Source organism: Armigeres subalbatus, chromosome 2 (genome assembly GCF_024139115.2).
Source record: "Armigeres subalbatus isolate Guangzhou_Male chromosome 2, GZ_Asu_2, whole genome shotgun sequence".
Classification (NCBI taxonomy): domain Eukaryota; kingdom Metazoa; phylum Arthropoda; class Insecta; order Diptera; family Culicidae; genus Armigeres; species Armigeres subalbatus.
In genome coordinates this window covers 224,430,352-224,448,900 of record NC_085140.1, presented here as the reverse complement: position 1 = coordinate 224,448,900, position 18,549 = coordinate 224,430,352, and the positions used below count along the sequence as shown (strand labels likewise).

Below are 18,549 nucleotides of genomic sequence, written 5' to 3'. Positions count from 1 at the left end.
GTTCGTATAGAGGAAGAGCAGCGTGTGTGCGAAAGCGGATGGGAAAGAAACGAGACCGATATGCCAATAAAATTGAATTTGAACTGATCAAGGTCAAACAGCTTCTGTCTAATTATTATTGTCTTCATTGCAGTCCTAAGCTGGCTCATCTCTAATTTCAGATAAATTTGATTATTTTATTCAGAAAATTTTCATGTGATCCGAAAAAAGATTATTTCAAGACAAAATTTTCAAAACGACTTATCTGTTTTTGTAAACAAAGATTCAAACGACGATTTGACGAATCTGATATCTCTTCCACGCAAACCAACACCATCAACACATCAACAGGTATCGGAATCTTTCACCTACCTATTGATAATGTTGGTTTGCGTGGGAGAGCTATCAGATTCGTCAAATCGTCGTTTGAATCTTGGTTTACAAAATCAGATAAGTCGTTTTGAAAATTTTGTCTTGATTTCGGCTGTATTTTATCTTAGTTCTGCTTTTGATAGAGACTTTGATTATCAACCAATTCACTTTAGGGCTCAATTTTATTGTCTCAACAATTTACAGCGCCCAGTAGTGCCTGATCTTTACTATTGCGACACGATAAGCATTGCCCCAAGGATCAGCGTCAGCCTCCTGGCACAACTGCTTGAAGTAGTTGGATTTGCTGACTTTGATCTTCTGTTTGGAAGCCGCTCTAGCTTTCTGGAAAACTATCTTACGCTAATTACTAATTACGTATTACTTCTAAGTTAAGTTAAACGATTTACAATGATATGGAAATGCTAATATCATCTTCCAAACTTAGACGTACATGTTCATGATAGAATTAGAGGCGAAAGTATAGAATTGATAGATCCGTTAGGATATGACGCATGGAGAAAACAGAACTGTGCAATAAAAATCCTATTCGACTAGATGCTGATGTCATATTAGAAATTTAGAGACAGTACTCGTCGATATCGAAAATCCTTCCGCACGCGATGGCATATGAATAAATCAAACCACCTTCCTTTTGCCAGTGGAGATATATCAGCTTCAATACTGATATTCTTCCCTCCCCCTTCATACGGGAGTTTGGTAGAAGGAAGGTCGTGCGATATGTGCCATCACAAACATTGCCATCCGCTCGCTTTCGAATCGACTTCTATAAAAACATTCTATAAAAACAACTATACTTTCGCCTCTAATTCCATCATGAACATGTACGTCTAATTTTGGAAGATGATATTAGCATTTCCATATCATATCTTACGTTATTCTCTTACCGTTCAGACCTTGCCCTCTGGAAACTTTGTTTGCCCAGTCTGACTTCCAGCTTTGCAAGCACCTCCAGCAAACTGTAAACTCTGGCGTTGGTCAGTCTGCTTCCCCAATCCACTGCTCAGGCATTGAAGTTGCCTCCGATGATTACGGGTTTTCGGCCCATCCTGCATCCGGTTATACTGCTCTTAATTCCACCTTGGCGGTGCGTAGCAGCTACGGAAGAAGATCCCATTGATTTTGGCGATATCGAAAACATCGCAAGAGCTGTCTACCACTTCTTGAATAGGTAATTTGTCCATCACTTGGATAGCCGCAATCCCCAATAAATCTGCCACCCAGTTGCCGTCATTTGAAGGGATTCGATACGGCTCAGCAATAATTGCCACGTCGCACATTGCTTCTGTTGCCGACTCCCAAAACAGTTGCTTTGCAGTATCGCAATGATTGAGATTTAACTGAATGATCTCCATTAATCCCGGCCCGCCACCGCCTTCTTATATTCAGGGCATTGGAAGCCACCTGTCGTATTGTCATTTCCAACCTCCGATTTGCAGACCAGGCGTCTCGGTTGCTTCGTATAGTCCCTAGCAACGAGTCCTTCTTCGCCACTTTTTCTACCTAGACCGGATCTATCCGGTCATTATTGATTTTATTGGCATTTATCGGTGAGTACAACATCTAAAGCTCAAAGTAAGAGGGAGCGCAACAATGAAGAACAGTATGGATAGGTGTCACAAGCGAGCGACGAGTATGAAGCGAACAGCAACTGGCCCTCTACTAAAAAAAAAAATTTCAATTTCTGTTCGCTTCATACTCGTCGCTCGCTTGTGACACCTATCCATACTGTTCTTCATTGTTGCGCTCCCTCTTACTTTGAGCTTTAGATGTTGTACTCACCGATAAATGCCAATAAAATCAATAATGATTGAGTCATGTACGGTGATCAAAAAACTTTCCCAATTAGAATACGAATTGGCAAAAATGAATGGCAAAAATTGAAATGCGGTTCAAATAAGATCATCTTGGGCAAAGTAAGAGCTGCGGGATGAGGCGTGAAGCAAAGTAGCGCGACTTTCGTATGAATCTCCGAACAAGCCACCGATCGCTAGAACTGTTCTCATGCGCCGAATAGCATAATAGTAGGTTGAAATCGCTGTTATTTTGCCTGTCTTGGTAAGAGTAGTCACCATGCTACTACCCAAGCCGTTCCTGGGTGGACGTTAGGCAGAATAACAGCGATTTCAACAATGCTTTTCTCACAACTGGCCCCCTACTAAAAAAAAAAAAATTTCAATTTCTGTTCGCTTCATACTCGTCGCTCGCTTGTGACACCTATCCATACTAGGGATCCTATAATGAGAGATATGCGAAAGCGGCCATTGTAAGCCAATCGAGCATTGAGAACTATCAAAACGTGAGCCAAATGAACATTGTTATTGTTGCAGATTGAGCCGAGGTTGAAAGGTATTGAGATAGATTTTAAGAAAAATTGCATCGAATAAACAAATTGTTTTACTTTCGCGAGTAGAAGTAATCTAGTTTATGTATCGTGTTTCGCCTATTTGTATTGCACTTTTATTTTAGTGATAATGCTTACTTAAACATTGTTAGTGGACAGACAAACATATTCCAAATTGTTATCAAATGCAAAGTTATATACAAGCTTCAACATTTTGCGCTGCGGCAAGTGCTGGAAGCGTTGCTAACAAAAGTAACAGCGTTGCTAAATCGTCTGGAAAAGTATTTGCATATCTCTCATTATAGGATCCCTAATCCATACTGTTCTTCATTGTTGCGCTCCCCCTTACTTTGAGCTTTAGATGTTGTACTCACCGATAAATGCCAATAAAATCAATAATGATTGAGTCATGTACGGTGATCAAAAAACTTTCCCAATTCGGATCTATCCGGACCTCTACAGTTTCGCGCCTTTTGTCCAAATGCCGCCGTGCATTTGAAGCATCGCTCCATGTCTTTGGTAACCCGCGGAGTGACCGACTTTCACCTTGCTCACCTTAACCATTTTGTTGGCAGCAACTGCTGGTAATCGTATCGCTGCTACTTGAGTACCACCGGACGCTTTCCTCAACTAGATCGTCATCTGCACCTCACTCAGCATACATTGCGAGACTTGTGCCTCCTTCAGTTAGTCTTCCGACGTAATCTCCAAGGCCGAGCTTTGGATAGTAGGATTCTTCTACAGCTCGAACAGCAACTCCCCCTTCTGGGTACGCCTAGTCATCACTTGAACTCCGGGTTTTCTCTCACTTTCCTAAGGACTGCTGCATACGTCGTCCTATCGCTTTGATAGGGCCTACGGACTCATTCAGCTTTTTATACAGGTTTATCAGAGCCCACTGTCAAAACTCATCACGTCCTAGGCAGGCTCTTTATTTTTTTTACTAATTTTATTTGCTAATTACATGATACGTGCATTCATCTCTTAGACTAGGTGTTCCGTGTTTTCTTAACACTATCATCCCTATTTGATATGTTACATTTTTAATTATTATTAATACATTCCAATTGCCCTGGGGCCCTCCTTATCCGTGCGGTAAGACGCGCGGCTACAAGGTAAGACCATGCTGAGGGTGGCTGGGTTCGATTCCCGGTGCCGGTCTAGACAATTTTCGAATTGGAAATTGACTCGACTTCCCTGGGCATAAAAGTATCATCGTGCTAGCCTCATGATATACGAATGCACAAATGGTAACCTGGCTTAGAAATCTCGCAGTTAATAACTGTGGAAGTGCTTAATGAAAACTAAGCTGCGAGGCGGCTCTGTCCCAGTGTGGAAATGTAATGACAATAATAATAATAAGAAGAAGAAGAACATTTCAATTGCCTCTGGTCTCTGGATTTTTCCTCTAGTTTAATTGAACCATGTAGGATTTACAATGTTTTCAACTTAAACTAAACTTAACCTAATATATACTAAGGGTACAAGGAGCTAATCGTTGCAATAGAAGATTGCAACGAGTTTTCTCTAAAATTGGAAATATTTTGTTGGACATTTGTTGCAATGTCTCAATATTAGAAATTCTATAAAGTTCATTGGTACTATACCACGGAGGCAACTTCAGAATCATTTTTTAAATTTTATTTTGAATCCTCTGGAGTGCCTTCTTTCTGGTATGGCAGCAACTAGTCCAGTGTGCTGCCTTGGGGAACACCAGCTCTTACAAGTAATCTATCAGATTTAGAATTCTGATAGTTTACCTGCAGTGAGCGATCTGATAAATAATTTTGGATCAGTTTAATAATGTACCGTGCTGTGCCCTTATTCCGTTCACCTAAGACAGTACGCTATGTCTAAAAGCTCTAAAAAATAGCCGTTTAGTATTTTGAAGCTGCAATTTCGCTACATAGTGTCATGTTCTATATACAATTGAAAATAAAATATGTTGGGATGCATTCATAGACTTAGGCTCCACTAGTGAAAACAAAATTGACCAGTTATGTGGTCCTAATTCCAATCATCTGAAATAGCATTGTTCCTAATTCCGTTCATTCGTGTTCCTAATTCCAATCACCCAAAATACTTTTGATTTCTTTGAGATGCTAATACCAGGCATCATTTTTCTCACAAATCCATTTTTTCATTTATTATAATATTGCAAAGAAAAAGCTTAAAATTGAATTTCCTTCCAAATTTAAAATACAATGAATGATATTTCCTTAGTATAGCCAAGTTGACTGTTTTTTCCTTTGTTTCACTTACCATTTGAGATATATTCAACATGAACATTGATGCTAGCTATCCAGTTGCATTAGGTACCACAGAAAAGGACAAATACGATTCCTTATCGGAGTTTTAAAGCTTATCCTCAACGTAATTTTGACTAGAGCCTTTATACTAGGCCTTTAATTCTGACCTAAACCTTCCAAAACAATGTCTCTGTTTGTTTGGAATTGTTCGTACCACTGTTTCGTTCAAATTGAATATTCTTTAAAGTTCCGGTTCTTTAAAGTAAGGTACAGTGGGGTAAGTGGGTAAATGGGGTAATGGTAATGAACCACAAAATTCATCAATTTCATTTCACAATCTTACAAGGCCATTCAAATCAATGCGTTGAATAAGTTAAACATGAAATAATGAATCATTTCAACGTGCGAGAGTGAAAGTTTATTAACCTACCAAGTATATCTTTTGCACAAGTTGTTTTGCATGTCAATAAATACAAATATTTTTTTATGTTGGTTTCCATAACACATTCAGTTAGTGCATAGATAAGTTGATTTTCTCTATAGTTTTGAATTCCAGGCATAAAAATTAGGATATGAACATTAAGAATTTTGAAAAAAAATATTTTATTGCTTTGCCTGTTTTTTACCACGGGTGGGGTAAGTGAAAAAATTCCGGCACTGAATGCATTTCTCTATTTTTTTAATCAAAAATATTTTTTATTAAGCGTAAAAAAATAAAATAATACCAATCCAAGCTCATTCGAAGGCTTTTGGTTATTGGAGTGATACGTGGTAATACAAAATCAATAAACGGAAGTGCAAAGCGTGTCAGTGTATTAAATAATCTATGTTCGATAAATAATTCGTAAAAAATGGTATTTATAGAGCTTAAATACAGGCATAAATACAATTTCAAATATATCAACAGCTATGATTTATTTTGTCGAAATTTAGAAGATTTAGCCATTTGTTAATATGGACTCTTCTACTGAAAACCTAAGTGGATTGTTAATGAATCCCAACACTGATGATTCCTGATTTGATGAAAATTTCAAAGATAATTTTTCTGTATACACAAAAAAAAACAATCGCCAAGGTTTATTATCTTACTATAAACCTGAAATAGAAAGTAATTTTAGACACAAATGTTAGATTTCAAAAAGTTCAAGTAAAAAAAACTAAAAAAAAATCATTTATTGGAGGCACTGCAGTGCACTGCAGTGACTTTCATGAAGTATCAAAAAGCATCACAACAGATCACAGTTATACTCTATTCAGTATAATTATGGTTTGCATGAAAAATATGAGCAGAAAATGTGATCTTATATTGAAAAATTCTCTTTTCAAATGATTTTTTCACTTACCCCACAAGTGGGGCAAGTGAAAAATTCAAACAATTTTTTTGGTTTTCCAAATATGTTGTATCCTCAAAGTATTTTTCAAACATCTTGTTCGCAGGCTTATGAAGATTGGATAGATGATTCGTTATGTCATAAATATGATCAATTTCAATATTATGTTCAGCTTTTATGACTCGATGAACATGAACTATACGATTTCCTTTACCCACTTGCCCCACTGTACCTTACCGGATAAACCTACTTCTACGAAGTATTCACGGATTTCGGTAAAACATAACCTTATTTGCAGCTCAGAGAAAGCAGTGTTTTTTTATATAGAAATTCGTCAAGAAATTTCCGGATAAAGCTTTTAAACAAGTACGCCGCAATTATGAATTGTGCTGTTTAAAACTGTCCGTATTCTCCGGAAATCCTTTCCTCACATTGTCCAGCATTCACTTTATAAATCATCATTAAATCATTAGCTGAAAAACTGTATTTTCCCGGCACGAGTTGAAAAAGGTCCCATATTTTTTTTCGATAAGAGTCGTTAACGGAATTCCTTTCGGTTTTCCTGCTGGCGGGATAGAATTTCAAATGTTTACCATTCATATGGCTTCATGTACGATGTACCTTTTCTTACTCCTGGATTATATTCTCAAACACGGAATTTTCGGAATCCATCCTCCAAACCCAATGAACGGAATAAGAAACGAGTAGATTTAGATGTACCCTTATTCCGGTCAAGATATTTTTCACTTTTCAGCATTTTCTATCGAGAAAATACAGGCAACAATTTGGTAATACGCTATAATGTTACCTGTTTTGTCTTGTTATGCTGCTGTGTTTGAAATCCAAGGCAAATTTTCACTTGAAAATGCCTAAATATTATGACAGACGTTCTTAGCAAGTGGGTTAATGAAAACAGTCAAAATGGCGCTCGTAGTGACGACCAACAAATTTTGTTCAAATTTTCACTATTAACGCTAAAAATGACGCTGGTTTTCATTTCATTTCATGCATACATTAACCATAAAAAAGTACAAGGATATTTTTCTGTTGTTTTTAGACAAAAACTCTGTATTATTTATCATTTTGTCTTCCGTGAACGGAATTAGGCGCTGATTGGAATAAGGGCACATCACGGTACAGAGGAAAATTAAAATTCATCAATTTTAAATCAAACCTTTATGCCAAACGCTGTCAAATGCTTTCTCTATACCAAGAAGAGCAACTCCAGTCGAATATCCTTCAGATTTGTTGAGCCGAATTGAATTCGTTACTCTTAATAACTGATGGGTGGTTGAATGCCCATGGCGAAAACCAAATTGCTCATCAGCAAAAATGGGATTGTCATTAATATTAATATGAACCATCATTCTATTTAAAATAATCTTTTCAAACTGTTTGCTTATTGAGGAAGCAAACTGATTGGGCGATAACTAGAAGCCTCAGCTGGATTTTTGTCCGGCTTCAAAATTGGAACAACCTTGGCGTTTTTCCATTTATCTGGGAAGTATGCCAATTGAAAACATATGTTAAATAAATTAACCAAAAAGGATAAAGAGCTCTCAGGAAGTTTTCTAATAAGTATGTAGAAAATACCATCATCACCCGGCGCTTTCATATTTTTAAATTTTCTAGTAATACATCTCACTTCATCCAAATTAGTTCCCAACGAAGAGTCAAAAACATTCTCTTGGTTGAGAATGTCTTTGAAGCTCCATGTAACCTGATCCTCAATTGGACTAGTGAGACCTAGACTAAAATTATGGGCACTCTCGAACTGCTGAGCAAGTTTTTGAGCCTTTTCGCCATTTGTTAATAAAATATTATTTCCCTCTTTAAGCGCTGGAATTGGCTTATGAGTTTTTTTTTTAAAGAATTTTCGTTAATTTCCAAAAGGGTTTCGAACTGGGATCCAACTTTGAGACATTATTCTCAAAGTTGGTATTTCTCAGAATATTTAAACGTTTTTTAAGTTCATTTTGCAAATCTCGCCAAATAACTTTCAACGCGGGATCGCGAGTTTTTTTGTATTGCCTTCGCCTCACATTTTTAAGACGGATCAGTAGCTGAAGATCGTCGGCTTCGACAACTAAATTTGTCAAAGATACGAGCGCATTGTCAACATCACTTTTGGTATCCAAAGGAATATTAACATAAAAATTACTATCGATATATGTTTTATATAAATCCCAATCAGCTCTATGATAATTAAAAGTAGAGCTGATTGGATTATAAATGGCTTCTTGTGAGATTTCAAATGTCACAGGAAGGTGATCAGAGTCAAAGTCAGCATGAGTTACCAATTGGCCACACAGCTGACTTGAATCCGTTAAAACTAAACTAAAATTGTAGAAGGATTTCGACTGGAAGAAAACCAAGTAGGGCCATTGGGATATTGAATAGTATAATATCCCGCAGAACAATCTTCAAATAAAATTTTGCCTTTGAATTTCTTTGAGCATTATTCCATGAAATTTATGTACAGACTTGCGCTTTTTCAGCTGTTTCAATGATTCTGCGGATTAGTAATAGGCTATCTAGTAGAGTTTGGTTTCCGTGGTTGATACCGAAACTTTTAATATCGACGGAGCGGTAACACAAGTTTTGATTTTGTTGACAACGACATAGTTTATTAGATTATTATTTATGCTTTCGAGTGGCTAACGTTACTTGTAATAACATGAAAAGCGATTCTTGGTGGAACTTTTGAAATCTGTGCGAGAGGTATTACAAGCTTTGCATTTTTATGCACTCGAAGCATCACTACTGATACTTATGAGAATCTGTAGATGAAATAAACAGTTTTTTTACATTCAATTTTTTGCTGGATAGTAACGGAAAGTTAAGAAATTTATATCTGTGATAGTAATCAGATCGTTTTGTTTTGTTTTGCAAATCTGATTAATTTATTGAAAAAATAAATTCAATCAATTATCTTAAAGATAAATCGTCTAGCTCAAACCTTTGTAGGGGTATGTGGCGGGACCATCATCATCATCATCAACGGTGTTTGGCATTGAAGTCACCAATTACGAAGAATTTAGATTTGTTGAGTTGTGATTAAATTACTAAAGCATAGTAATAGTTACCCACAACGAAAAGATGGTGAGAACGACAGTATTAGAACGGCGTGCAAAGTTGGATTTACGACCTTGTTATGGCTACTCGATTATGTAAGTGATGAACTTATTATATTAGACAAAAAATCATTAAAATAAAGATTTTTTTTAAATACTCGATTATTTACTCAATATATGAAAAAGATGGAAATGTACGATGGGCTGGACACATTTCTAGTGTGCCGCTTAAAACAACAGTTCCCTCTAAATTGAATTAGTTGAAGAACTATTGAAATCGTCTAGACAGATGATGTACAGAGTTATAACGAGTGTGACATCATTGCAAGTTGAAACTATTCATTAAACAGCTTGAATTATCACCTGTCATAAGACGAGTTTGAACAATCCCATTGAATTCCACCACTTAATTGTATCCTGACAGATACGTATTTCGACCTCAACAGTAAGGCCGTCTTCAGTGTCTTGTACTTGACTCGACTCGGCTTGAATTATATTTACAACCCTCACCCCCTCATATTCAGAAAGTGGCGATGCCTTTTGCAACATGTACATTACTCCATTCTGTAGTCTAACCTTTTCCATGGAATTCCCTCATAACTCTACTGCAGGCAGGTAACCAAGACTGGACCGTTTAAAGCCATCTAGGTGTATGTGAGGGAGCTGGAAAAACCATACAAAAGCATCAAATAACCACATTTTACTCGCTTCATAACTTTTTTCTCCCAGCATGTACAACTTTGGCCCCATAGACACTTTTCCTTGTTTTTTTCGAGATCTTTCAAATAAGGTATGGGTCATCTGTGTACACCGATGGCCCACAGTCCATACATTTTTGCCCATTCTCCTTTTGCTCTATACCAGTTTTCTGATCTATTTTTTGGAACTGGACTAATTTTGAACCAGGTCCAAAATCGTTTTTGACAGATGGAAAACCGCATTCATAAAATGGACTTTTCACCCAAAAATCATGGTTTTCTACACTATTATTACAACAATAGATGGCTTGCTGATGTTGTTAAGAAAGCATACATGTACGAAAAAAGTTTCAAATGTTATGACGAAGCGCGAACAGTCGCTTGTTGGATATTTTTGGATATTTAATATTTAATATTTAATATTTAATATTTAATATTTAATATTTAATATTTAATATTTAATATTTAATATTTAATATTTAATATTTAATATTTAATATTTAATATTTAATATTTAATATTTAATATTTAATATTTAATATTTAATATTTAATATTTAATATTTAATATTTAATATTTAATATTTAATATTTAATATTTAATATTTAATATTTAATATTTAATATTTAATATTTAATATATTTAATATTTAATATTTAATATTTAATATTTAATATTTAATATTTAATATTTAATATTTAATATTTAATATTTAATATTTAATATTTAATATTTAATATTTAATATTTAATATTTAATATTTAATATTTAATATTTAATATTTAATATTTAATATTTAATATTTAATATTTAATATTTAATATTTAATATTTAATATTTAATGTTAATATTTAATATTTAATATTTAATATTTAATATTCAATATTTAATATTTAATATTTAATATTTAATATTTAATATTTAATATTTAATATTTAATATTTAATATTTAATGTTTAATGTTAAATGTTTAATGTTTAATTTTTAATGTTTAATGTTTAATATTTAATGTTTAATGTTTAATGTTTAATGTTTAATGTTTAATATTTAATATTTAATATTTTTTATTTAATATTTAATATTTAATATTTAATATTTAATATTTAATATTTAATATTTAATATTTAATATTTAATATTTAATATTTAATATTTAATATTTAATATTTAATATTTAATATTTAATATTTAATATTTAATATTTAATTTTTAATATTTAATATTTAATATTTAATATTTAATATTTAATATTTAATATTTAATATTTAATATTTAATATTTAATATGTTTTATTTAATATTTAATATTTAATATTTAATATTTAATATTTAATGTTAATATTTAATATTTAATATTTAATATTTAATATTTAATATTTAATATTTAATATTTAATATTTAATATTTAATATTTAATATTTAATATTTAATATTTAATATTTAATATTTAATATTTAATATTTAATATTTAATATTTAATATTTAATATTTAATATTTATTTAATATTTAATATTTAATGTTATTAATATTTAATATTTAATATTTAATTTAATATTTAATATTTAATATTTAATGTTATTTATTTAATATTTAATATTTAATATTTAATATTTAATATTTAATATTTAATATTTAATATTTAATATTTAATGTTAATATTTAATATTTAATATTTAATATTTAATATTTAATATTTAATATTTAATATTTAATATTTAATATGTAATATTTAATATTTAATATTTAATATTTAATATTTAATGTTTAATATTTAATATTTAATATTTATTATTTAATATTTATTATTTAATATTTAATATTTAATATTTAATATTTAATATTTAATATTTAATATTTAATATTTAATATTTAATATTTAATATTTAATATTTAATATTTAATATTTAATATTTAATATTTAATATTTAATATTTAATATTTAATATTTAATATTTAATATTTAATATTTAATATTTAATATTTAATATTTATGTAATATGTAATATTTATTATTTAATATTTAATATTTAATATTTAATATTTAATATTATATATTTAATATTTAATATTTAATATTTAATATTTAATATTTAATATTTAATATTTAATATTTAATATTTAATATTTAATATTTAATATTTAATATTTAATATTTAATATTTAATATTTAATATTTAATATTTAATATTTAATATTTAATATTTAATATTTAATATTTAATATTTAATATTTAATATTTAATATTTAATATTTAATATTTAATATTTAATATTTAATATTTAATATTTAATATTTAATATTTAATATTTAATATTTAATATTTAATATTTAATATTTAATATTTAATATTTAATATTTAATGTTTAACCCTTAAAGGCGCAAGGCGATTTTTTTAGAATTCGTCGGAAATATTTTTAACGTAAATAACCATTGGAATTATTAACATTAAACGTATTTTGGGTTTGTTGTTTTAAAACAACATTGCGCTTTTAAGGGTTAATATATATTATTTAATATTTGATGTTTAATATTTAATATTTAATATTTAATATTTAAAATTTAATATTTAATGTTTAATATTCATTATTCAATATTGAATGTTTAATATTTAATATTTAATATTTAATATTTAATATTTAATATTTAATATTTAATATTTAATATTTATTATTCAATATTTAATATTTAATATTTAATATTTAATATTTACTATTTACTATTCAATATTTCATATTTAATATTTATTATTTAATATTTAATATTTAATATTTAATATTTAATATTTAATATTTAATATTCAATATTTAATATTTAATATTTAATATTTAATATTTAATATTTAATATTTAATATTTAATATTTAATATTTAATAGTTAATATTTAATATTTAATATTTAATATTTAATATTTAATATTTAATATTTAATATTTAATATTTAATATTTAATATTTAATATTTAATATTTAATATTTAATATTTAATATTTAATATTTAATATTTAATATTTAATATTTAATATTTAATATTTAATATTTAATATTTAATATTTAATATTTAATATTTAATATTTAATATTTAATATTTAATATTTAATATTTAATATTTAATATTTAATATTTAATATTTAATATTTAATATTTAATATTTAATATTTAATATTTAATATTTAATATTTAATATTTAATATTTAATATTTAATATTTAATATTTAATATTTAATATTTAATATTTAATATTTAATATTTAATATTCAATATTTAATGTTTAATATTTAATATTCAATATTTAATATATAATATTTAATATTTAATATTTAATATTTAAACCTAAATAATATATAAATTAATATATAAACATGTACCTAACGTCTCTATTGTAGGAATTCAAGGATCATACTACAAGAAGGTAGTATTTTTATGCAATCACAATGAATTACATTTATTTTGTTCATATAAATTCGTTCCGCTTGTTTCTAACAGAAACTTGATATATTTCTACATATGATAAAATGAGATTGCCCTCATGTATTTGCAAAAGTCACAAAACACATTAGAGTTAATACAAATCGTGCCCACCGTATGCACCTGTCACGAGTAAAAGCAGGTAATTTGGTTTTGAGCGCAAAATATTTCTATTTTTCAAACAGGCGGCTATCTTGATGTTTACCCTCTGATCGAGGCTGCGATTGCGAGAATATTTAGAACTACCAAAAAAAAAAAGACGAGCGCGTCAAAAAAAGTTTAATGTTTGACAATGCAGTTATTTGTGCAAGGGGTATGTTTTACAGTTGCTCTGGTTGACTACCCAATCTATCCTTGCATCTATCCAAACCTAAATTATCTTCCACAACCTTTAACGCATTTTTAAAGCTTATAATGCGTGCGTTTGAAAAGTTTGGGTCGTGTTTTTTTTTAATTTGCTTCATTTAAATATAAAATCAATAGTTTGCTTGTAATGTGTTATTGAAATGTAATAATTCTGAAACATATTTCCAAGCTATATTTTCAATTTCCGTTTAAATTATCAGCCGATCTATCATGTTTTGCTAGAAAATTACATCAAACGAGATAGATCACGGGTATGAGCGCTTCTGGCGAGGTATTTTTTTCATTTGGACCTGGTCCAAATGTGGTATAAATGTGGACCAAGAGTAGACCACTGGTGAAGTTGCCCTTAGTATACGAGAAAGGCAAAAACTCCCCTATGATTTACCGAATAATCTTTTCATAGCTTTACAGTGGTCATTTCGTTCACTTAATAGATAAGAGGTAACCACTTTCCCTTCGATGGGACTCGAACCCATGACCCTACAGTACGCTAGACTGGTGCTTTAACCAACTAAGCTTCGAAGGACTTCCGTCGGCCTTCGCAACCTAGCGGCTACTGAACGAGCTACAGTTGCTGTTAAGAATGTGTACAGCCGCCAGACATTCTAAATACTCACGCTCCTCTAATCAAGGATGTTATCGATCATTTAGTAATCTGCGTTCGATCATTTAGTAGTTTGTCTATAACTCATTCCAGAGGCTGAATTCAAAATGAGTTATACGGTGGACTTCTGATGCGAAGGTTTTCTATATATCTGCCTAATATATCGATGTTTCAATTCCACCATTGAAGGAGTTACAGTGTTAGTTGCAGTGACTTATACCAAATGATAACAAAATTCCAATCATTCAGTATAAGCTACTGCTACTAGCTCTATAGCTCTATTACCAGTATAATTGAAACATCGAACTGTTAGGCAGAGTTGTGAATAAACCTTTGAATTATGATCCACCATACTACATTTTGAAATCTAGCCTCTGGAATGTGTTATTGACAAACTACTAAATGATTGAACGCAGATTATAAATAATCAACATCCTTGCCTCTAATGTGGACGTGTACTATACACATGTGGAAGTATTGGCTTGAGAAATGGATTGCGAGTGATTTGACTATGCGTCCAATATGGCAATCTCGAGCTCGTTCAGTAGCCGCCAGGTTGCGAAGGCCGACGGAGGTCCTTCGTAGCTTAGTTGGTTAAAACAACAGTCTAGCGCTGGGAGCTGCGGACTCGTTCGATTCTTATTTTCAAGATATTTTGCTTGACACCCGCAAATTTCCTCTCAGTGTTTATTGTACACGCTACGATTTTCTAATATTGAATTATAATTATGTTTATCCTTTAAAAATTAATTTCAGAGATTTCGTCGATTCACTGCATTGCATAAATTATTGTGCCGATCGTAAAATTAAATCATGCTGTTCACTTATTAAAACTTCTCGATAGGTTTGAAATGAGACAAAAAAATGTGTTTTGTTAGAAATGAACTATAATTAGTATAAGTTGATTTACACGTGTACTCTCTCGGCTGCGCTCAAAATGCTCAAAAACTCTCTCGATGCGATGGATACTTTTTGACAGCTTGCTTTGGAGATTTTTTGACAATCGTTTTGACTCTATCCGCAGCTCCCAGGTCTAGCGTACTGTAGGGTCATGGGTTCGAGTCCCATCGAAGGGAAAGTGGTTACCTCCAATACATTTTCCAAATCAATATCTTCCACATAACGTACATATTTACATATGAGTTTTCATAACATTGTAAATTAACGTCCAAGTCGGGTGGTTTAATCCCCGGAAATAGGCTATTAACTTTGATTGAACTAGATAAGAGAATGTTTTCAGATTAATCTCACCTTTTCTGCAAAAACACCTGTTTCTGGCATCGGTTTGTCCGTTATCGAGTGCATTCTCCTCAAATACAAATTTTGTCGCTTGTATTCCATCTACCTCGTAATCGTTTCCACTTTGAACCTGTAATTTCAATTTATACTAGTTAGCTTTTTTTTTACTGGAAGAAAGAACACTTTTGCATAATGGCATTTTCAATTACGTTAATAAGACGTGACTAGTGGCATTCTAGCTAAAATTCCGCTTCAGGCCCTTACAAAACATTTCAACAACAGCTACAACACCTGTACATGTATAATTGCAATTGCAATGCAATATTTACACTATCAGACGACAGGTGGTGTTAATGGGTATTTGTATCAGTGTAAGTATGTATATTCAGCAGTAACAACTGTAAGTTATTGATATTACTTTTGCACACTCTAGATGGAGAGCAGTCATAAAGAAACTTGAAGTAAGCAGCTCGAGTTTAGTATGAAAATGCAATCAGATCTCATTTATTGTTTTGATCAGCAACGTTGGCCGATACGGTAGATCATCTGGTTATTAGTATGGGTGTATTCTTCTATAATACTATGGGCAGACATACTTTTTTCGTAGCTTATGTAGCTTACACACGCTCAAACACGTTGGACCAACATTGACTCCGCCCCCAAGACAATGCTACGGTTGCTGCTTTGTTTGACCATGTGTGAAGTTGATCGAACAACCATTTGAGGGTTGGTGGCACGGTTGGAAGAAAATCAAAGCGGTTTGATTTTGGTATGACCTGTGGGGCGGTGTCAAGGTTGGCCGAACATGTTTGAGTGTTTGTATTGAAGTCGCACCAACCACCATATATGTGTTGTTAGTTGGTGTACAAGTTGGTGCTTCGGCCGTTCATGTGGGATATTGTTGGTCGAATTAATTGAGTGTTTGTGTCGCTGTTTGTGGAACATGGTGGTTATTTGTACTAAACAAGAGGTGGAGTCCATGTTGGCCGTGTGGACGCTGCATTATGTAGCGTACTCACGCTCAAACACGTCAGACAAACATTGACTCCACCCCCCAAGATAACGCTTCAGTTGCTGCTTTGTTTGACCATGTGTATAATTGTTCGAACAATTATTTGACAGTTGGCGGCTCGGTTGGAAAAAATCAAAGCGGTTTGATATTAGTTTGAGGTACATATCGGTGGCGCACAAACCCCCATAAATTTTTGAAGGTTGGTGTTTAAGCTGGCGCTTCGGTCGTTCGTGTGTGATATTGTTGGTCGAATAAATTGAGTGTTCGCGTCACTTTTGGTGGAACGTTGTGGATGCTTGACTAAACGAGCGGTGGAGTCAATGTTGGTCAAACTGCTTGACCAGTGTGTACGCTGCTTTAGAGAATAGGAAGAAAAGCAAAAAGAGAGAGAGACAGAACCGGTACATTTCAGCTGATGCGAGTATATGTAAAAATAATCAGTATTATGTCCACAAACAGTGTAACTTCAGCGTGGTGTTCTCAGCACCTACACAAAAAAACCCCTGATTGATCCACCTAGCGGTGTTAGTGCCTTTCTCGTACATTAGATATACTAAAAAAAATTGTAAAAATTTCGTAGCGTGTTTTTTTTGTATATAAATCGTATTTTGACCATAACTTTTGATTCCATATCAAATGATGATAATGATCTGGCCAACTTTGAATAGGAAACAATGGGTCAGGATTCACCGTCGAATGCAACTTAATGTCGAATGCAAACAAATCGGATCAAAATAAGTGCCTAAAAGAAGAGTGAGTTTTATTTTGCGCACATACATATACACACGCACACACATACATACAGACATACGGGCTGCGAAATGGTGAGTTGACATCTGGGAAGGAGCGACCTACACATCTCTGGTCCTCACAAGTTCCAATCTCACGCTTCCACGGGTCTTCCGATGACAATTGACCGCCAGCTGTGGGTTGCGTACTTAGCTGGTAGTGCAGCCTGGGCACTGTTGTCCTTCTGACATCAGCTAGAGTGAGTGGGTGCGAACAACGGGACCATCGTCCCTAACCCCTAATCCCAAGGCGTTAAGCGACCCGTGCCGAGGGGATGCATTGCCAGGGGGGTGAAATAATTAGCTAGGCCTTTAAGGTCTGAGGGAAGCTCTCTCGCGGTAGAGCGCTATTTTCGTACTAAAATGTTAGTAACTCGGAACTGGGAACGAATTTCGCTTATCCCAACTGACAATCTATTTGAAATTTATCGAGGAATGTTCCTACAAAATTTCATGGGCCTACTATTTCCCAAATTTGAATTAAGCTCTAAATACTGAACAATTGTACAACTGAAATTTTCGTTTCTCAGTACCTCTCTCCGATGATTTGAGACACAAAGGAAACGAATTTCGCAAAACCCAACTGACAAAAGTTTTGAATTTTTCCAACGATCATTTTGATGTAATAAAAAGTATATGTCACCGCAATAAATTTTGCAGGAAGCTCTTTTTACTTCAACCAAGTTTTTTAAATTCCATACAAAAGTTACCATTTCGGGAGAGCAGCCAACAGCATATTTTCTTGTGGCGCACGGCAGGAAAGGAGCGATGAGAGCGATAGAAAGTCCGGCAAACCTTTATCTAGCGTGACACTAGAAAAAAGCGTATTCCTATTTGTGATCACGAGGATACTAAATATATATATTGAAATCAAATATAGGAATGAGGTGAGATAAACAAATGAAAATGAATAAGACAAATAAGACAAATCAAACAAATAAGACAAATAAAGCAAATAAGATAAATAAGACAAATAGGACCAATACGACGAATAAGACAAATTCCTCCAGGAA

At 32.0% G+C, this 18,549-nt stretch overlaps 1 protein-coding gene across 5 annotated transcripts in view; it reads right to left on the bottom strand.

Annotated features, from left to right (window-relative positions):
* Window positions 1-18,549, bottom strand: part of LOC134211763 (scavenger receptor class B member 1) — a 305,460-nt gene that overhangs the window by 126,020 nt on the left and 160,891 nt on the right. For all 5 annotated transcript variants that reach the window (XM_062688980.1, XM_062688976.1, XM_062688979.1 and 2 more), the window contains exon 7: window positions 15,749-15,866. In XM_062688980.1, the coding sequence (XP_062544964.1) occupies window positions 15,749-15,866 (118 nt within the window). The remainder of the gene's footprint in view (window positions 1-15,748; window positions 15,867-18,549) is intronic.